General features: G+C 34.1%; 1 protein-coding gene across 1 annotated transcript in view; it reads right to left on the bottom strand.

The window, feature by feature from the left end:
• The window catches only part of LOC125648935 (leukocyte tyrosine kinase receptor-like), a 247,458-nt gene that overhangs the window by 63,168 nt on the left and 160,619 nt on the right, over positions 1-23,671 (bottom strand). Inside the window, exons 13-14 of the mRNA XM_056164604.1 lie at positions 16,255-16,411; positions 10,225-10,375 (exon numbers count right to left, since the gene is read on the bottom strand). Coding sequence (XP_056020579.1) covers positions 10,225-10,375; positions 16,255-16,411 — 308 coding nt within the window. The remainder of the gene's footprint in view (positions 1-10,224; positions 10,376-16,254; positions 16,412-23,671) is intronic.

Below are 23,671 nucleotides of genomic sequence, written 5' to 3'. Positions count from 1 at the left end.
TGGGGTAGTTACGGGCAGAATTTTATTCCTCCCCATTTACAACCAGAAAATAGGCATTCCTGTTACTTTACTGTCTATTCCCGGGCGAATTACGGGCGGATTCCGTCTCAAAGTTTCGTACGGGTTGGCACATATACAGTTAATTCTTGAATTATCGCCACTCAATTCATTGCCATTTTTGTTATAACGCCACATTTTTTAAAGAACGTTCTTCCTATTACTTAAAATTCTCGTAAAACGCCAAATTCGCTATTGCCATTTGCCACGGTCTTTTTATTACAAAAGTTTATATCAAAGTGTTAATTATCTCGATAAACCGCCATGGCTGCAGGTGATCAGTGATGTGGAAAATTGGTCATTATCGATCTCCGGCGTATGCCTGGATGGGAGGTACCCCATTTTAAATAAGCAAGATAATTACTTAACATGAACCATACTCTTGTTGTTTTTACCTCATTGAAAAATATTTCAGTTTAGCTTTGGCTTCGCCATGAAAGAGGTTTCTATTCAATTTCTAAGAAAATTTGCAAATTATTACATACCACGGAAACCAATCAAAATGTACACAACAGGGAATCTCCAATTATTCTATTGTTTTGTAAGAAAAGTCCATAAAAAGGAAGACAATGAGTGATATTTTGGCTGCAAAAAATTTGAATTTGAAATACTCGTTGATCTTCGTCCAGTTAATGACGGCTCACCTACCAGGAAACAGCCTCGCGGTGCGCTAAATACTGACACTGGACAAGGTTTACTTAAACAACTTGAAACAATACGTGTCTTGTTTGTGTATTGTTTTGAAATGAAGCCTTATTATTGATAAAACTATTTTAATTATGTTAGACAAACTTGGAAAAATAATTACGAGATATTTTTACATTACGTTTGTACATAAAGGAAATATAACTCTTACATATCCAAGAAAAGTAACTCTTTCTCCCCAAGATGGTGGAAATTCAATTCATCGCCAAATTCGTTATAACGCCATAAATTCAAAAGAACAAAAGGTGGTAGTTTATCGAGAGTTGACTGTAGTAAAAAAAACTTGTGCTAATTATAGCATGAGCTACATAATAATTTGCGTCACATTGTGATGTCACAATGTAAAAGTGACATCAATTTGTAGATGACTGTGACAAAAATGGATGATTAAATCGTACTTGAGCAGAGAAAAATTATAAAATTTTACGTAGAACTTGGAAAATCCTTTACGGAAATATACAATGATCTACATAAGTTTATGATGATAAAGGACTTGTCACAGGTCGATAAATAAGAGGATGAAGCATATTAATGAGGGACGGGAAACAGTTAAAGATGATGTTATTCTCGGTGCCCAGTGAACATTAGTATGGAAAAAAATGTGTCGCAGGTTGAACAGTTTGCACTGAAAGATCGACGAGTCACTATTACAGGATTGCTACATGCATCTGTATGTCCCCCACTGCCGCAAAAAAAGTTGAAGCACAAAAATCCCATAACTCCTGTACAATTTTTAGAATCAAAATTGCGGTGGAATATGATCAACTACATAAGGTGATTAACAATCCTGCAAAATTTGAACAAAATCTGTACAGCAGTCTCTGAGAAGTTGGTTCCACAAAGTGTTCCTGTAGTGTATCATGTACAAATTCAACAAAGTCCCACAACTCCTATAAAATTTGTCGGATAAAGATGGCAGAACAATATGATCAACTACATAAGGTGACTAACAATTCTACAAAATTTGAACAAAATCTGTTGAGTGGTTTTTGAGGAGTTGCATCCACAAAGTGTTCCTACACTATAGCATGCACAATTTCTACAAAGTCCCATAACTCCTGTAAAATTTGTTGAAATATAATGGCGGCACAACATGATCAACTACATAAGGCGACTAACAATCCTACAAAATTTGAACAAAATCTGTTGAGTGGTTTCTGAAGAGTTGTGTCCACAAAGTCAGTGTGACAGATGGACAATGGTATTTCTATGTCACCTTTCGCATTGCGGTGGGGGACAAAAATATGAATTCTCTATCTTGAATAGTTCATGAGATATCTAATAGGTCAGATTATATCAAAGAGGTTCAACTTCCATGCTAAGGTCACAAGGTCTTGCTATAAAAAAATATAAAAAAGAATGTATATACAAAATATGAAAGCTCTGCCTTAAATAGTTCAGGAGATATTGATTAGGTAAGTTGTTTTTTTTTTAAAAAGAAGTATATACGACACGGTCACAAGACCAAACATAATTGTATCACAAAGCCTTGTCATAAAAAAGTTATATACAAAATATGAAAGCCCTACTTTCAATAGGTTTGAAGATATTTAAAATATTAAGTTTTCTTAAAAGTAGGTAAAATTCCTAAGTCACAAGTTTGTAGTATGAATGAAAGGGCTTGCCATTAGAAATCTTATGTACCAAATATGAAAGATCTACCTCAAATAGTTCAGGAGATATTGAATAGGGACGGTTTTTAAAAAGTGGGTCCAACTCCAAGGTCACAAGGTTAAGGTTTTCATGGAAGAATGAGGTCTTGCCATAAAGAATATAAAGCCCTACCTTGTACAGTTCAGGAAAGATAGAATAGGTCAATCTTTTTTAAAAGTAGGTCAAATTACAAGATCAAACACCATTGTGTCAACAAGTCTTGCCTTCTGTAGGCAAAATATAAAAGCTATATACCTTGAATAGTAATAAGTTAAGTTTTCTTAAAAGTAGGTCAAACTCTGAGTCCAAATAAGTTAAGTATATTATGGTCCAAATGGCCTTGATTGGAATACAAGCGCATGGACATGTATTTCTCCATTTTGAATCTCATCTACCCTAGTTTACTTTGTTCTGATATGTTACATAAAATCCATAAAAACATGTAAATCATATTTTCTTACAATCGGATCACGCTCTAGTCCTTTTCTGTAACCGGTAAGAAGACTCGGACGTGGATCGGCGCAAGAATTGCATCAAATCAATGCATTTCTTCGCCGGAAGCGCCCGTGGATGAGGTTAAAAGGCCAGAACCGAATCCCTGAATAATGTGTTATTTATATTTTCACCACAGATTCAGTTTTGGTATCATTAACGTCTTATTCCCTCCAATACATAAACATGTAAGTGGAAATTGATAGTGGTACAATACCTTAGATGTGTATAATATCTTAGATGCATTTGAAAGCTCATGTTTCATAGTGCAACGTACGACTGTGACGTCATAGTTACGTTTATGTATACGTAGCAACCAACTCTGATGGCGTCGATCCACATACGAGGTTCATTTACGGTTACGGAAATAGCCGAGTAGTTACGATTGATTTTCTTAATCATATATAATCACTTCTCAATTAACGCGATTGTATGTTTGTAAATTTGCTAAACTATGACATCACAATGCACTGTTTACATCAATTGCGTTATATTTCCCGCATTCAATGAGAAGGCAGATCAAATGTCTAAAGTTAGGATGCTTTGATAGAGCTCTGTCCTAACATATTAGGTGCTAACTTCGGGATATTTTTTGCCCTGTTATGAATATAGCCACTAATACTACTAAAGCCAATAACTTTTGCTTCGTCCTCAAATACGGTCACGCTGTAAGACATATCATTTTTGAATAAAATTGATTTCAAAACAAACTGACAAAGAAGTTGTAAAGCATCTCGTTGAAAGCTTTGTAACTTGTCAAAATCTTCCCTTCGAAAGCCATGTTTTTGTATGCTCCTGAAACACTGGAAATAGGGGGCTTTTTCATTGGTTGAATATCGGAATAAAGAATGGTAAAGCGACCAATCACATAAAGAAGCTGAGACACACCATCCAGCGAAAATATTGGCGTTGTGTCTCACAAGAGGTAAAAGAAGTGTGATCGACCGTGGATTTCCAATGATGAACAGGACAATGACAGTTTACACTGTCCATACAGTGTCTGTGCCATGTGATGCAACTACAGGTACAGTGTCATATTAAGTCTGTCATCAAAAAGGTTTACAGTAAACAATTTTGCAAAATATGACACATCATTTGTCAATTTAGTAGATATGCATAAAGAGAGATTGGAGATAATTTCTATATGCAAGTAGTCAAGTATTTCAAAGTTTCTGAAGAAATACCCCCCCCCCCCCCCCCAAAAAAAATTGAACCTGAAATGGTTGATTCCGGAAAACTACAGAAGCCAATAGGTGATGGGGTATAGAATTAATATTTATTTAACTGACGGCCGCCACTTATTATCTGGCGGCCGCCATATAGATTAACTGGCGGCCGCCATATAAATCAAGTAGCGGCCGCAAGTTATTTTATCTGACGGTCGCCATTTAATTTATACATGGCGGCTGCCAATTGCAAAAACAATTTAATTCGTATTGCTGAGTGATTATTTTGGAAAGATTTAGAATAGTACGCAAACACGCAGCATCGTTTTTCGAAGTGTATAGGGACAGTTGGAGGAGAAATTGTCTTCTACAATTGTTGACAAGAAGAAAAAGAACCTAAAATGTCTATTTTGCTCAAACTTCATACTCCTAAATTGAAGGGAGTGGGCTCCGTTCAACCTTCAATTTATCAGTTCTTTCATTATTACATTTTTGCTTTTCATTATTACCATCAAAAGAGTGGGATGGGGACCAATCCGCCAATTAATCTTATTTCACATGTGAAAATGACTGAGTTTGCTTGTGAAAATAACAGAAATTGAACGATGTCAAAAAAATGGAGGGTCAGCCCCAGGGTTCTACGTGCCTAATACGTTACACATGAAGATTTGCTCTTGCACGAATCTGTCGACATTTGATATCGTAAACATTTATTTAATGGCACAGTCGAAAAACAATAATTTAATTCTCTTAATTGTACAGTACACGACACGAGTTTTATACACCCCACTGTGGAAAATCCATGTAGATACACCTTGTCCTCCATGTTCCATGGTGTGTGTTATTTGCGAATACACACAGCTGCTAAGAGCTTTGTTCTGGCCATAGGCCCCTTGCAAAGAGATGTGAAAATGTGCGGCAGGCCAAATATTCATGATAAGGGTGGAATTTTAAGAAAAGGAAAAATGTCAATATTTTCCCTCCTGATACTTATATTGTTTTTCAGCATTTTAAGCCAATTCCAATGATACCAAACACTATATAAATATTGCATGTAGTTGAGGGTAACATTGAAAATTTTCACCCCGAGAAAACCATTGTCAACCGAGGCGTAGCCGAGGTTGACAATGGTTTCTCGAGGGGTGAAAATTTCAATGTTACCCTCAACTACATGCAATATTTGTTTTATTATACTGAATGTTATGTAAACTGGAAAGCAGAAAAACTTGCGTCTGTTGACATTTGATCAATCACTGTCATGCGATATTTCGTATTTCGATGCGGGTACTCGCGTTTATTACAAACGCTCAAACGACGTCGTCTAGCAATCTACGGCGAACCGTACACGCATAAATTTGACGCATGTGATAATTTTTTATAATATCACCCGTTGTCAAGTACTGTTACCCGTTGCTAGATACTATCACCCTGGGGCGCGTGTTTTCTGTTCTCTGAGGGTAACAATATGTTTTTTCAAATGCTTCTCGACCAATCAGGTTCGAGTATTTTACATGAAAGTATAATAATATATATTATGTTTTTGAAAAAACCTGGTTTTGAAATTGTTTTCTTTTAGTCTTCTTTCTTCATTAAAATATTCTTAAATTCTATGTTTAAATATTGTGTACTTGCAGGCAATTCCTGTTTTGAATGCAAATTAGTATATTCAATAAATGAAAAGCATACATGTACAACATGTAAGAGGGACATTTAATAATTATCGATGTGCTCTCTCTCTCTCTCTGACAAAAGCGCTGTTTAATTTAATTACTTCCATCATATTGGGTTAATATGCATCTTGACAAATATAACTTGATCCAATATAGAAATTAGAGCATTGCCGATGATTAACAAATTGGAACTAACTTATTACATAATTAATAGAAGCAAAAATACAAACCATCAAATGATTTATTTTTAATATCCCGAGTTAATTACATTTGACGGAGACTTATGATCAATGTACTTTGATAGAGGTTTCCATAAAAAAAATGTTCATCGGGAGTGTCTGGATAATGCAATGATTTTTGTATAATAAGTATATACAGTGGAACCCTGTTATTACGTTTTCCATTTTGTCACGATAAAATAGCGTAATACCGGGGGCAACGTAATAAACGTTCCCAGTGAAATCCGTTAAAAATATCATTTGGAAATTGTATATCGTCCGTTGGTACTCCGTGAAGGGGTGTGTGAATATATCTTTACTGTTTCTTTGTTTAAAAGACTATTATACTTTGTTTTATTTACATTTTATCTTTAATGTTTGTAATTCTTCATGTTCTTATCCCTTTTCTTTATTTCTGGTGTAGGATACATAAGGATGTTTTGATAAACGGTTTTTCTGCATTCGTTCGGACCGCCATTTTGTTCAACTTTAAAACAATGCATTCATGTAAATTTCTATCAATAACTCATTCCGGTTCGTATTCAACATTCGTAATAAAAAAATAACAAAACATCGTTTTATTAAGTTCTCTAATTACACAATACACAACACAATAAAAAAAAATCCCACCCCAAAACTATAGACACAAAACGCACACGATACCCAACACTTACACACTTTTCTCACCAACGATAAACACAGAGAACAATTTAAGCGCAATCCACATAAAAAAAAAAAATATAATGATGCACGAAAATTTCATTTATAACGCTAAATGATGGCACTAAAATCACGTGCGCATCAAGGGATTTTAGAATATTCACTGAGGTAAATGCCGTGCGCGAATCGGCCGATAACACAGGACAGTTTGATTTGTGTATGTATGGACGAGATTTACGAACACCCAAGCTGCATGTCCAAACAATGGACAATTTTTTAATTGACCACCTTTCGTCACCTATGTCCAAGCAGTTACCCAAGCGGTTTTAACAATGCTACGATAAATCTTGTCTTTCATGTTCGGTACCAAAGCTGTCCGTAATTAGAGTTTTAATAGCGAAGGTAATCACACTATGCTGAACACTCAGGTGGTTGAGAAATTATTTCTTCGATTATCAAAATATGAAAAATGAAGTAAATTTCATAGAGTACAATGTCTAAATAAACATTATTTAATTGTTTATCACTGGCTTCGATACGAGGTATTCACCAGTATTGATGTCGCTAGATCTATCGAAGTGTGATCAGTCAAGCGTCTCTAATCTCCAAACAGACCAGGAATTTTACGTGGTGACTGCCTCAGACAGTCAAGGTGTGAATGGCTTATTATTTTGAGAATCATTATTGAATAATTAGGGGTTTATTACGTTTTTGTCAGAATTTTTACAACGTAATACCAAGTCCCGGCATCTTAGCGCAACGTAATAACGAGGTCTATTTTATATAGGTTTGTTAAGAAATGGTTTTGTTCTTTGAAATTCCAACGTAATATGCGGTCTAATGTATTAAAGGGGGAACGTAATAACGGGGTTCCACTGTAACATGAAAATTCCTAAGGTCTTTGTCACAGTATAACTAAATTACGGTTAGCTAGTTTGGGTTTTGATTTCTTATGAAAAGTGTAAAATATTTTGGGTCGGTAAGGTATCAGATCTAGTCTAAGATCATGGGTATCTTGTGCTGACCCAATATATTTCACACTTTCCACAAGAAGCCAAGCACTTCTGTTGATTTCAAATACACAGATTAGCTGACCCCCAATTGTTCTACTGAGGCGAAAACCCCTTTGAATTTGCATGGAATGTACAAGTTATACACATATCCTTGTTATAGCCATACATCATAGTACCCCTAACCCAACAAACATTTTTTTTTAAATTGTGTACATGTGTGTGTGTGTGGGGAGGGGGTTAGTAGTCTGAAACTATCTCAATTCTCCCGTCCAACTTCAATTTCTTAAATCGTGCAGTGGGTAGGTCGCTACAAGCTACAAGGCTAAATCCTTAACTTTCAAATTACACCCTCTCCGATTCTACGTGCTTGTAATCAATATTTAAGGATGTAAATCCTCGGTGTCATATGCAACTAGTTCATGAAAAAAAGATTAATATCAATATAAACATAAATGACTTAACGATTATTTGCTTTTATTCATATACGCTATCGATCATTAAAATCTTTAATTGCTATATGAAATCATTTTAAAATTTAGATGCATTAGATAATGAAAGCAACAGAGAGAGAGAGAGAGAGAGAGAGAGCATTGGTAATCATTGATTATAATATTCATGAATGTATGCAGATACGGGAAGTTTAATACGTTCAGTATCAATCTTGAAAGTACAATTTCTTTATGATTAATTATCCATCCACTTTCATTCTGATATTTTTTTTATTTCCCATATTGTTTTCTTTACGTACATGTTAAATTTTTCGCCTGGTCCGGGTTAGGACTAATGAATCCCCCCCCCCCCCTTCTAAAACGATGTTAGGTGCTTAACTGTTTATCTCCCTCTCAGTCAAATATAAAAGAAATACTTGCTATATATACTACAACATCATTGGATTTACTGGACAATTCTTCGATTTCACTTTCATAATACATGTTGATGCAAGCGGACTATCTAGGCATTTTTTTCCATCTTCGCTAGCCAAGATTATTCGTCCACAAAGGCACAGATGACCCAAAACTCATTGCTAGCGGAGATGAGATGAATTTTACCCCTGTATGATGTTATAACTGACCAAAACCTAGTACGTTTGTTTTACAACTTTCATTCAGAAGACGCGCAAGTTTGTGAGTCACTGAATAAATGAGAAAACGTCTGCATTTTTATTTCAATCGTTGTCAACTGTATACTTTGTGATATTTCAAGACTACATGTACTTGATTCAATTTATTGGATCTCATCACCATTATGCAATGGTATACAAAAATATAAAGACAAAAAGCTGTTATATATACATTTAGTAAATAATACATGCGTGTAATGAAGTATTTATCAAGTTAGAAGAAAACCATGTTATTATTAATTTGAAGTATGGGAACTGTAGGTAGGGGAGCACATTTTATTTTATTATTTTCTTAATGAAAGTATACAGAGTTTTCTAAAGGTTTGTTTAAAAGTAAAGATGTTTTTAATTTCTATTTGTTTAGGTGATAAAAATTTGATTCTTTGCTCACATTGCATCACAGTTGAGTACATAATAAAAATTCATCTCCAATGTAAACATGTATATAGCAGACCTTAATCAACTATTCCTAATTGTACAATGAAAACCTTACATTAAAAATAAACCACTGCTTATGGTATACATTTCTTTGAGCTGCTATTTATCAAATTGAAATTACTGGCATGTAATTGTCGTTGTTCATAACCCTTCTTTTATTTGGTGAAATTGTGCTGCACGTGCCGTGAAACAATGTACCGACGAGTGGTGGGAATAACACAAGTGTTTATATACAGGATGTCGAGAATTTGGGCGTTTTATAAAAAGGTGTGAACGTCTGCAGGGAAGTCTACATACGGATATGTACTGAAAACACCAACGTATCATTAAACAACAATTACAAGAATTGAATGATTTATAGCTAATTTCTAAATAATTAATGGGGTGGGGGGCATGCATGCTGGCCAAGCGAAAAGGTTTTTTGGGTGAACCATTTCGGAAATTATTTCTTTGTTTTATAACACGGAGGTACACGGTGGCATCGACGGAGGTGCAGGTGACATCCATGGAGATCCTCCGTGGACTTCAATGTCTAGCTCGCGCGGAAGAAATAGGACTTCAAAGGTGCCGACAATTTTAAAGATCCACCGTGTTTGGGGCAAATTTGTTCCACTGCGTTGCTTGGAACATGCATAAAACTCGTGTTGTGTACAGTATATCACATACATATTACTAAGCAATGGGGAGGGATTGCACCCCTTTAATTTGAGAGAGAGATAGAGAAAGAGAGAGGAGTTGAATAATTGGCGACTACTATATAAATCATTTCAATTGAGTGGCGGCCACCATATAAATTAAATGGCGGCAGCCAGTTAATTTATGTAGCGGCCAGTTAATCTATATGGCGGCCGCCAATTAAATGAATATCAATTCTATACCCAGGCACCTATCGACTTCTGTAGAAAACTGATGCTCATGGTGATTGTAAAGACTCAAACTTTGAAGGATATTACCAATGAAGTTAACTCAAATCGATTAATTACAACTTTACACGAGGAAATCAAGGAAAACTTTGCATTGAATATGGCTTACTTTCAAAGTGCAGGCATCGGCCCCCTTCTGTCCTACCAGTATATACAACTGTTCTCCAGCTGTTAGGTGAAAGAGTCCTCCTAAAAGAGTACCTTGGGATCCATCAGTTGTCCACACCCCATTCCCACCAGCTGCTCCCGAGGCATGAATTCTACAAACCAAAATGATCATCAAATGACTTCACTATAAAGAAAGACCTATGAATACTACAATATTTAGGCCCCAATACATCATGGTTCTTAGAAACTGCTTTTTAAATGATAAAACATAACAACTGAAAAGTACCTGTTTGAAAAAATTGTCACAAAAATGTCAACTATGTCACATTTTGAACAAAAATGATAAAAAAGAGATCGTTGTATTAATTCTATAGTTGTACCCTCTTAATTAATATGATGTTTTATTTTCCAAGTTATTTCATAACAATAAGTGGGTCATCATCTTAGTGGTCAACACTAACTTATAAAAGAACTAGTCCAGTCAGACCAGTAGCTTAATATTGTACTTGGGCTGTCCAATACTCTCTGAAAAAATAGGGCACCACTAAACCGGTACATGATACGCCCGCATACATTATATTGACCCAGGAATTTGAACAAGTAAGAAAGGATTATCCACAAAAGGATTTTGTTGGAGTTGCGATAACAATGTCTTTTGCATTAAATAAATATAAGTCCAAGGGCTGTAACTCCTTCAAAAATAATGGGACACCATTCCCCTTGTAATATGCACATCTACACATTGTGATCTTCCGTTATACTATTAGTTTCATTGAAATCCCCCGAAGGGTTTAAGAGGAGTTGCGAAGACAAGATACTTGCATAAAATAAATTTGTGCAAGAGCCTTAATCCTTCAAAAATAGTGGTGCAGCATTCCCCTTGTAATATGCATATCTCCACATTGTGATCTTTCTTTGTACCAAGTTTCATCAAAATCCCCTAAAGGGTTTAGGAGGAGTTGCAAAGACAAAGTTAAAGGGACAGACGGACAAAAGTGGTATAGCATAATACGCCCGCATTTTTATGCCGGCATATTAAAAAAACAAAACAAAACAGTCACACTGAATATATAACATGTTTGCTTTCTTTTATACAAATGTAAATATGTTAACCCCTAAGTAGTTTGGGAACATATTGGTTTTACTCAGTTTCTTATTATATCATTCTTTTTTCTTGCGAGTTCTTTGTCCATGAGTGTGCTATGAAACTACCCAAGGGATTAAGATGAAACGTTTTTTAGGATAATAGTCGCAGAATGAATGTCATTTTGCCTGAACATGCATGCATGTTCATTGGATTTTTGCTACATTAGCTTTGGAATCAGTCTAACTTTTTGGTTTTTCAATTAAATCATTTGAAATTCATATCATGGGAAGATCTTGAGACCCTTTACCGATTGGCAAAGTCAAAACCACTATACTTCACACACATGCACTTCAATTTGATTACATAATACAAAAACATCTGGAATTCTCTTTTGAATAAAAGGAATGGGATGACATTCTCAGCATAGACAGATAGTAAAAATATCTATAGATGCACATGAGTATCATTTAAAGGTATCACTAGCCTAAAGCATTTTTAAATCTAAAATAATTTTCCTGTTCTGCATATCTAAGCTAAATTCTAATATTCAGCAGCAGTATAAAACAAAACATGTTCTTAAAACAAAAATGCCCCTGAAAGTGCCAATACTAACAAGAGGCCCATGGGCCACATTGCTCATCCGAGCAGCAGTTCCTAGCAATAAACAAGCCTGAACAAAACTATCATTATATAAGCAGCTTGGTTCAGAATTTTTTTTTTCAAAAGTAACGACTAAAAATTCACCAATTTTCAAACTTAATCATTAAACTTGACTACAAATTCATCAATTATCATATGCACTTGTAGACGGATATGGCCTTTCATATTAACAAATCTAATCTAAGGATGCTTTGTGCCAAGTTTGGTTCCCTATATAGATAAGATAAGATAAGTTTATTCCAATTTTGGGCCCAGAGGGCATAACAGTAAGACATTTTATAAAGAAGGAAATTCAAAAAAGAAAGAAAGTTTACAACATTAACTACAGGTTACAGAGACTGCAAACTGTATGTGGATGCAGCATGTTGGGGAAACAAGTACATACATATATGAATTGCTAATCATGTATATATACAAGTAGATGGACAGTATCAGTATTATACCAATATATGAATAATAAACTATAATGATTTTTGCAGTTTTAAAGCATCACTTTTTTTTCTGAAAGTTTGCACTAAATATTCACTCAATTTGACAATTACTGGTTTGTCTTCATTAATCATCAACCAAGTAAATCTGTCCTTATTTGTTAGATAGATAAAATTTTTGTTGAGCTTGTATATACCATTAAAAAACATATTTCTCTCTTCAACATAGAATGGGCAATCAGTAAGGAAATGAAATTCATCTTCAACATAATTAAGGTTACATAATTCACATATTCTTTTGTTTCTTTCTAAAGAAATCTTCTGGCCAGAATTGGTTTTTGTAAATTCATATCTTCCTCTTTCAATTCGAAGGTCATGTGCACTAATTCAAAATCTACATAGAGTTTTTCTTAATTCTAGGGATTCTAAAAATATATAACTTTCCATAGTAAAGTTTTCTTTATACGAAAAATATGTTGTGAGTTTTCCTGATTTCTGACTCTCTTCACGTCGTTTTGACCAGTAAAGTAAAAATTGTTTCCGTACCTGATTCTTCATTTGTTTTTTGAAAAATGAGAATTTGAGATTTTTACAATTGGGTACCAAATTTTTCCTTAAAATAATTAAAGTTTTTGTGCCAACAATTTATATTATATGAATTCAGATTGATATTCTCTGTATAAGCACTGTATAACAGGGATGATTCTGGGCAATTCTCAAGTCTATGCCAATATAGTATATATATATATTTGCATGTAGAACTTTGATCCCCTATTGTGGCCCCTTCCTTACCCCAGGGGTCATGATTTTTACAAATTTGAATTTCCACTTTGTCAGGAAGCTTTCATGTAAATTTCAGCTCTTCTGGCCCAATGATTCTTGATAACAAGATTTTTTAATAACCTCACCCTATTTTTGCGATTATCTCCCCTTTGAAAGGGGCATGGTCCTTCATTTGAACAAACTTGAATCTCCTTCACACAAGAATGCATTGTGCCAAGTTTGATTCAAATTGACCCAGTGGTTCTAGAGAAGACTTGTGAATAGTTTACGCTGCCACCACCGACAGACATTTAAGACTCAAGTGAGCTAATAAAAGACTTTACATAATACAGTCAAACCTCATTATCTGAGGATTCGAGGGTAAAATACTTAAAGAATAATTGGTTGGGACTTCTGAATCACTTCGACATCCATGGTATTCGAAATATCGGCATTTGAGATACCGATGTTTAACTATATATGTTATAATACGAAATTCACTCTTTTGATACATCCCTTTTTTACTTTTCCTAAATATGCATTTAGTTTTCATACAGGATCAACAAAATTAAGAAAGAAGTCTTTCATATGACAAACACAATTTTTTTGATCACTATAATAATTTTGGCCCTAAACTGAAACCAAAACTCCTTCCCCTTGGATCATAAAATTGACAATTTTAGTAAAAGGTTACCTGTTCCTTCTAAATAATATCCATATAATTTCAATTCAGTTTCGGAATGTATTTACATATCATTTGTCTGCTATCTTTAAACTCTCACTTATACAGTGTGTTGATTTCTTTGTGCTTTTCTAGCCGACATCCTGGTCCATTTCACACAATTAAATACAAATACTATAAATTTTAGATCATTAGATGATACGGTTTTCTCTGAGAAAAGGTAAAATTCATTGTATTAGTGCATTGACCAACATGAATTTCCCAAACAAAATTACAATTTTTCCTATATCATTTTTATCAGTATCTTTTCCCCCCTATGTATATTGGTATACATCTCACTGGCCATTTTTAGAATTGGTAGGACAAGAAAGCAGTGTGTTTACCTAAACTGCAAAACAGAATGGAAAACTGAACTTTAGATGATTTATGTCAAGAGGGAGGAAATGCTATTTCAAAAAACATTCAATGCTTGAAAACTTTGAATGGTGTATGACTCCTTCTAAATGGAAATATTCCCCAAGGTCTCGCTTTCATTTTCATGGGTTCTTGTGACAGACAAAATATGTTGTTTAACAAATATGAAATGCCATTAGAGAGGAAATTTGATGACCCTTCATTTGAGAGGCATATGTCCCGATTGGAATCGAAGGGAAGTATATGGAGTGTCAAATTAACATAAGCTCAAATAATTGAAGATATCTTTAATTACTTGAAGATATTATCAATTAAATTGATGGACACAACATTCACTTAAAGATCTCTTCAAATAATTAATGATATCTTCAAATCTGAATTATTGCATGCATTAATTATTTTACTGAATTAATGAGCACTAGAATTGAATTGTTGCTTTCTTCAAATGAATTGATGATATCAACAATGAATTTGATGCATGTTACAATTCAACTGCAAATAGCATAAATACAATTAATGCTCCAATTGAATTGTAGCGTGCATCAATTCAATAAATGTGTGCAATAATTGAATTATTGGTCTCTAAAATTAAATTAATGATAACATTAATTCAATTGATGTGCGCAGCAATTCTTTAAGAGAGAGCAACTTTATGATTAGAAATATCTTCAATGCAACACATCCACAATTGAATTAAGGATCTCTTGAATTGAATTGTTGCTTTCTTTAAAAGAATTGATACACGCATTAATTCCTTATACCAAAGTGTTGTAAGTGATATTTTCAATTGAATCAAAGAGATCATCAAATCATTTATACCAAGCTCCAAATGCAATTTTGTGAACAATAATTCCATCACATTATGTGTGCATAAAACAATAACTGAATTGATGCACACATCAAATCAATCATTGCTTTCATCAATTGAATTAATGCATGCATCAAATCAATTATTGCTCTCATCAATTGAATTAATGCGCGCATGAAATGAATTATTGCTCTCATCAATTAAATTAATGTGCGCATCAAACGAATTATTGCTCTCATCAATTGAACTGATACTCTCTTGAATTGATGAGAGCAATAATTGATTTGATGTGCATCAATTCAATCACTGTGTGCAATACTTGAACTAACAAGAAATGTCTATAAAACATATGCCCCCCATGGTGCAAAATTGAAAAGGGTTATACACATGCATCATTTAATTGATAGTAGTGCCAAACCAATTCAAAATATTGAGCAGACAATATCTTTCTATGTCCAATGTGGATTGAGCATGTGACCTAAAATTAATAGGGGTCATCTACTCCTTAAGATGAGTGTACCAAGTTTGATGTCTGTCAAGCAAAAGGTTCACAAGATATTGAGCGGACAGTATATTCCTATGTCCAGTTTGACCCTTGAGCATGTGACCTCAAAATTGATAGGGGTCATCTTCTCTTGAAGATGTACCAGTGTTCCAAGTTTCATGTCTGTCAAGCAAAGGGTTCTCTAGATATTGAGCAGACAGTACATTCCTATGTCCAGTTTGACCCTTGACCTTTGACCTCAAAATCAATAGGGGTCATCTAGTCCTAACAATGTATCAATGTCTGTCAAGGAAAGGTTTCTTAAGATATTGAATGGACAGTATCTTCCTTTGTCCAGAGTAGATTGACCCTTGGCCTTTGACCTGAAAATCAATAGAGGTCCTTTTCTACTCATAAGTTCATAACCAACCCACACATGAAATATCATTACAATCAAGTGAATGGTTCTCAAGATAGCGAGCGGACAACATGTGGTCTACCGACCAACTGACAGATGTAAAGCAATATGCCCCTCTTCTTTGAAGGGGGGCATAATATCTTCAAATAATTCAAGATATCTTCAATTATTTGAGTTTATGTTAATTTGGCACTCCATAGAAGTAGGGGGAGGAATATTGACTAAAAGAAATGCAGAAAATTAATTGCATGACTGTGTTTCACATGTATCTGAGTAAAGTGATCTTACTCATAAGTGCCATTTTCAGGAACAGTCCATATCTGCACACCAGGAAATGTTCCACTGTCAACGTCAACCACTGTCTTGCTGGATTTGTAAACTGAGTTGCACTTTGACTGTATGGGACCAGTGGATCCAAAGGAATTACAACTGTTAAATTTGTACTCTGCAAAAGAAATTATCATACAATGCAGTGAAGACAGAATTACTTTGAAGATTTACATTGATAAAATGCAACAAAATTGCTTAAACAAAATAATGTGGGGCCTGACCCTGCCAAACAGACAAGAGAACTATGAAGCTGGTATCTGAAGATATTCTTCTTCTATTTAATCCCTGGAAAATCTGTCATAAAAATCAGTAAAATTATGCCTTTATTTCATTAGGCTATATGAAGTTCCTGAGAAAAGTCATTGGTTTTATCATGTGGCAATAAATCCTTCCCTGGGAAGCAATTCTTGCATCTAAATCAAAGAAAAATCGTTTGTTTGGACAATTGTTGAAAATCTCTTCAGAATTGAAATGCACCAACAAATTCACATCTCCTGTGAAATGAAACTAATGTAATAGTCACGTGTATAATATGTGATCTCTCTAATGAGACTAAAAAATCTAAAAACTATATAGTATTCCATGCATAGACATGTGTTTTTACCTTCTCAAACCGTGATGGTATACATGTGATTTAAACAGCATGATTTTGACACACTGCATTGGCCTAATGTTATGAAAATTATTCAATCTGGTCCCAATATGATTTAAACAACTTTAAAGATTATAAACATGCTGTTATAGATTACTGACAAATCAAACTATAACACCACTTTCTTGAGATTTAATAGAATTCCTGGATTGCCTTCGTAGGCCATGAGTTCTCGCAGAGAACAACGAACAGTCTTTAGTGGCACAATCAACCAAAAACAACATACTGAAAGAACAACCATAATTGTAGAAAAAATCTTTACAAAAACTTTTTGGACAATGCTTTGCCATCCAAGAACTTGGATTAACGAATGATTACTTTATATATATATATATGAAAGTTTTGGGCATTTTTTTTTATAGAAGAAAAGAAGACAGGTTAGAGATAAGAGTTTGAAAGGAAGGAAGAAAGTCATTTAATGAGATGCAAACAGAGAAAAACAGGGCTTTTCATAGCTTATGATGAATGTTCAATTTTTTGTAAGGCATTTTTCAAACATTTGTTAAATTCGTTGTACTTACAATTTTTCAATAAAATAAATTTTTCAACATATAATCGACTAATTACATTCTTTTTTAGGGTCTCAAAGCTCAACCTCTTTGAAGGGGTAAATTTGTTTGTATAAATATAGTATTTCATTAATAGAATTATAAGATTTTCCAGACGGTGTAATCTAACATTATTCAATTTACCAAACAAAATTGAATTTCTGCTTGCGTTTATATCTAATTTACAGAAATATTTGCTTGGTTTTTCACCTTCCTCTATCCATCTGGCTCTTGATCTTATATAATTACCTTTAAGTGTTTGAGCTCTAAATAAATTTCTTTCAGATTTTTTTGTTTTTCCTTTAAAACTTTCAATGATTCTTCATTAAAATTTTCTTCCAAAAGTTTTATTTCATTTTCTAAATTATTTTGTGTTTCCTTTTGGTTTTTTTCTTCTGACATGTACAATAAGAGATTGTTTTTCCTCTAATATTCATTAGTAGTGTCTAAAAATAAGTGATCAGGGACACAAAATTCTATTTCAGCATCATTCACCTCATTTACATTTTCCAATTGGTAGACATTAGGGCCGCATATTGCATTTTTGTTTCCTAAATAATTTTGGATTTTACTGAATTTACATATTCTATGTCTTTTAAAAGGGAGTTGTTAAATTTCCAGAATCCCTTTCTGTGTTTAAAGTCTGTTAATTTTAAGGTCAAGACTACGTACTGGAGAGTGATATCACTGATCTGTAACTGTTTTCAAGGTCAACTGCATGTATAAAAGGAGTTAAAGATTCCAATACGAGGAAAAGTCAAGTCTGGCTTGCTTAATGGGATTTCTTTTTCTCCAAGTGTATTTCAATTTGTCAGGATTTAAGACACAAAAAATGTCACATAAATTTTGATTCTCCATAAGATGGATAAGTTCCATACGGGCTTTGGGGTTGTTTAAGTTTTTGTAGTTCATTGTATCTAATTTCTTATCCATCACTAAGTTGAAGTCTCCTGCCATAATGATGTTCTGATCATTCGATAATGGTTCTAGTTTTTTAAATAGGTTACAGTAGAATTGGGGTTGATCCGCATTTGGGCCATAGACTTTTATTAATGTAAATTGTTTTTCTTCAATTATGATTTCTGCAATTATGAAGTTTCTTTCATTGTCTATCACTGTGTTTTTTAATTTGAAATTCAAAATTATTTTTGAATAGGATTGCAACACCCCGAGAGTTTGATTGGTATAATGAATTGAATATTCCTTTATATCCCCACTGTGAAAGTATAATTCTCTCTTCATCTTTTGTAAAATGGGTGTCTTGCAGGAAAAAAAATATTGAAGTTTTTTTTTGTGAAAATAATTCAGAACATCTGTGTTTCTTATAGTCACCAAGACCCTGACAATTTACAGTAAAAATTTTTTTTTTTTTAAAGATATTCATGATAATTTTTGAGTGTTTTATCCATAATCACTAATGTAAAAATTTGCAACATTCATCATAAGGAAAGAAAAGAGGAAAAGAAGAATAGAAAGGCAAGAGAACATAATGTAGAAAACAAATGATTACTTGTCATGACAGAAAATCCAGAGCACTACAAATGGATATCAGACAAAAGTGATTCGTATGGCAGCTATAGACCTATGGAATAAGGCTAGAAATAATGCCTAATTGTAATTCGTCAGGTCAGGGAATGGTTGCCAAATCCAGCTAGAACTGGAAACAACATGAAATTGAGAAAATATAATTTAATGATGAACAAATTTGTAATCTTCCGATGGCTAACATTCTCAAATTAATTATATGTGAAATCAAATGAGATATGTGATATTTTTAGATTAAATGAGATTTAATCTTTTTCCTGAACCATGGACAGGTAGATTAATAATGTTATATTTCCTGTGTATTTCTTTGTGTTGAGCAATTAACACTTTGGTAAGCCCTGGTCACTCCAGGTAAATAGAATCTGTTTCAGATTTAGCTCCACCTACTTTTTCAGTAACCTAATGGTCATGAATGAAATGGATCTTTAAGGAATATTATTCAATGGTATAAAAAAAAAAAAAATTGAGCTCCGAGTTACCTTTATTACTGCACAAATTGTGTTTATTAGATGTTGTGTAACCAGCAATTAAACATTGTGACAGTTCGGGAATGCATGTGAATTATCTGTTGTTTGATGTGTTCCTTTGATCACACCGATTTCTAAGGTTGAAAAATTCATCACAATAGGTGTAAGCGATGTTGGGATCCATAGGGTCTTGTACATGCATGTTACCACTCATGTAGACAACTAAAAGAGATCATTCTAGTTTAGTGTTGCTCTGTGTTCAATGATGTATGAAAGGGTTATTCATTAACCATCACATACATGTTTACTCAAACTTGCTATGCGATATGATCATAAGGTAATGATATGATTAACTGTATCCCTAAGTCTCATGAGACTGTTAAGTTGTGTGTCACTTTTGTTTCTGAAGTTTCCAGCAGTAGGTTAATGGAAATATAAATAATAATATATTGTTTTATGATCTTTCATCATTTAAAAGAATTCTACAAATAGATGAATAATTATGATAGTTACAAATTTCTGTTCGGTATAATCATACTATTTGCAGCATTAGCTCGCCTATAAGCCAATCCCATGACTCATTACTGAGTTTTTATCAGTGAACTATGTACATCATCCATTGGCATCATTAACTTTTCACTTTGAAACTTGGTGTGCAAGCACCCTATATGAACAACATCAAATGGAATTTGACTTCTTCACCATTGATTTAACCCATTGTAAATAAGGTCCACTGAGCCCTTAGTAGCACAAATTCATTTTCATTATGCTTTGAAATATTGATATCGAAGTTTCATTTTAGCTAGAAGGTTGATTTAAGGTGTTCAATTTTTCAAATTCTTGAATTTACCTCGAGATCCTAAATATTTTGTATGAATCACTAATACTCATTAGGAAATAATATACCTGATTATTATGACTAGTTTTCAAATTTATACTTAAGGGCTTAACTTGACAATATTTAGCATTTTGGGGATTGATTTGGAAAAAAAATAACAGTTTGAATTGTGTAAATTGTAGTTTGAATTGTTTTGGATTAGTTTGTTTGCTTCTGTTTTGAGCTCTTATAAATTCAAGTGAAAGCCACTGAAAGGGTATGGGGTGGAGGTATTGATTTATCCATGCAATGTGTCATGTAATGACAATTAAACTGGGCATAATTGAATTACTCATGGTTAGCTAATAGTTAATGAATGTTATTCTTATCTCTTAGGAGCTTTGTCTACTAGGTTTTGCTATTTCCATTTCAAATAAAATTGAGATATCACTCCAGCTTTAATATAGCCACTTATAAACCAAAATAGTGAAATGGACATCTCCTGAGTGATCTGGGACCCTGGGGAGAGGCCAAGTTTATCTAATGCTACAATTATGTTTACAAATATTCACTGAATGAGAACTTTTTGAAACAAATTAGGTCAGCTACAAATGTATAAAGTAGAAAAATGTTTCATCAAATCACAGTTCCTGTTAAATGGCTTAGGGCAACTCCAGTTTGGTTCAAAATTTTACATATACTAATGAAACTGAATAATCTTTAAAAAAAAAAATCTAACAGGGTATTATTTAAGTTCAGAATAATTATTTAACTCAGAAAACAATTAAACTTTGATTTCAGCTGTAGTGCGGATTAGTTAGTAACTAAGTACATTAATTGTCAGATTTTCTTGCAGAGTGATGCACTAACTCAGGGTATAAGCAAGTTTTTTGATTCAATGAATTTTTTTTTTTACTGTTTTACACTTAACAAGTTTTGAATATGTAATCCTATTAATGGAATGTTTTCAGTGTTTATTTGATTTTTGTTTTATTTTATTGTTAACAAGTTGTGTTTCATTGTCTGTTAGCCTATAATGTACTGTTGGGATATGGGGGTTAGCTCATTTCTCTGTTTTCAGGTAGTGAACACATGCGCAGAAGGGTTAGTTCGTTCCATGCCAAACATGAACTAACCCTTCTGTGCAGGGTTAGTTTGTTCCATGCCATGCCAGGAATGAACTAACCCTTCCGCGTATGCTTGAGAATTTCGCTTTCCTCATATTTCCATGATTCAAACTGCATTTCTCTGTAGTTATAGCAAAAAAACACGTCTTCACATCATATTTCAGCGATTTCCTCTTCCACAATAGTTTATATATCTAGCACCGCAAAATACACACCAGCAATCAGCCATAGTTTGCTATGCAGCCTGCACCGCGCCTGTCCTCGCACTTCATATCACGCACCTATTTTTGAAGAAAACATCGCATAACATACAGACCCTGAAGCGTGCTACTACACCTCCAAAGCATTTTGCTTTATTACGTGCAAACTGTTCAGCGTTCCATGCAAACCGTTCAGCGTTCCATGCAAACCTTCAGTGCAAACTGTTCACCGTTCCGCATTTCGTGCAGACCGTTCCGTGCAAATCATTTCATGCATCATCAAGCCACACCCATAGAAACGTGCAGATCATTCAAACCACGCCCTTAGAAACGTACAGACTGGGCAAGTCATTTTGGCATGGGATGTAGGACAGGTAAACATTGTTGGGAATTTGAGCAATTATTTCAAAATGTCTCCAAGACAGGCTTTCAACAGTGAAAATCTTCAAATAATTGAAAGAAAACAGTTTATTATAAAACCACCAGGCACTGAGCAAAATCTGATACATGTACCATTTTATCACCGCGGCCTTGGTAGTTTCTAGCTAGGAAGTGCAGAGACATGTATATCTCGAACTGCCCTTGGTATTTTTTTTGTGTATAGGAATAATTTATTTGTCTTGTTACACTTGTATGATCAAGTTTCTTTTTTTAAATAAAAAATATTTTCATCAAAATTGTTTATCAGAACTTTCTGCATAATGCAAAGACCGGCCTGTGTACAACTTTTTACGCAAATTCCACGGTGCTTTTTTTTTTAACCACAATAGATTGATTGATTGAATATTGTTTAACGTCCCTCTCGAGAATATTTCCCTCATATGGAGATGTCACCACTGCTGGTGAAGGGCTGCAAAATTTAGGCCTATGCTCAGCACTTATGGCAATTGAGCAGAGAGGGATCTTTATCGTGCCACACCTGCTATGACACCGGACCTCGGTTTTTATGGTCTCATCCAAAGGACCGCCCGATTTAATCGCCTCTTACGACAAGCAAGGGGTACTGAGGACCTATTCTAACCTGGATCCCCACGGGTTTACCACAATAGAGGTCAGCTAATCTGTGTATTTGAAATTAAGGTAATTCCCAATACCCCATCTTAATATTGAAAACCCAACAGATTTCTATCAAAATTTGCATGTATTTTGTCGAGAATGTGTATTGACCATGCAATTTCATGAAAAAAATGTTAAGCGGCCTTTCCCAGATTACAGCCACTTTTAAAAATAGAAAACATCACTTTAAAACAAGCAGTGTTAATATGTACATATATTTTAAGGCACTGTCTTTATCTAAACAATAGAAATATGTTTCTTTCATAAGGAATGAATTTATTATTTTTTCATTGGATGGAGGTATACCACGAAAAAAAGGGGACGGAAAACAGCATCATTGCATGTAGCGCATGATGCAAAAGTTTTCCGCCTCCAACGAAAAAATAATAAATTCATTCCTTATCATTTTATATTTCAAAACATTGAGTTTATTTGATAAAACATTATTTTATTTGAGTTGAGTTAACGAGTTATTCTTGGACTACATTCTATGTCATTTCGAGTTGGGTGTAGTAATTTGTGAATACACAACTTTAAAAAAAAATCTAAATCCGTTAGGCCTAATGGTGACTTCCATGAACTGTTGTTTACGGTTGAGCAAACAGGTTTCTTGTCATCAAATAGCCAAGTTTATTTCATTTTCATACAGCGACCCTGTCTAACCTGAAGTACAGCGAACAGATTGGGCAAAAAACCATGCTGATTTATTATGCATAGAGACCAAAGGGTATGACTAAATAATTACATAAAGCAAAATCACATAAAGAGATTGATTGAATATTGTTTAACTTTCATCTCGAGAATATTTCACTCACATGAAGATGTCACCACTGCTGGTGAAGGACTGCAAAATTTGGGTTTATGCTCGGCACTTATGGCCATTGAGCAGGGAGGGATCTTTGTCATGCCACACCTCGTGTGACATGAGACCTAGGTTTTTGTGGTCTCATCCAAAGGATCGCC

Source organism: Ostrea edulis, chromosome 5 (assembly GCF_947568905.1).
Source record: "Ostrea edulis chromosome 5, xbOstEdul1.1, whole genome shotgun sequence".
Taxonomy (NCBI): Eukaryota; Metazoa; Mollusca; class Bivalvia; order Ostreida; family Ostreidae; genus Ostrea; species Ostrea edulis.
The sequence above is the reverse complement of the archived record's forward strand: the minus strand, read 5'-3'. Positions and strand labels throughout refer to the sequence as shown.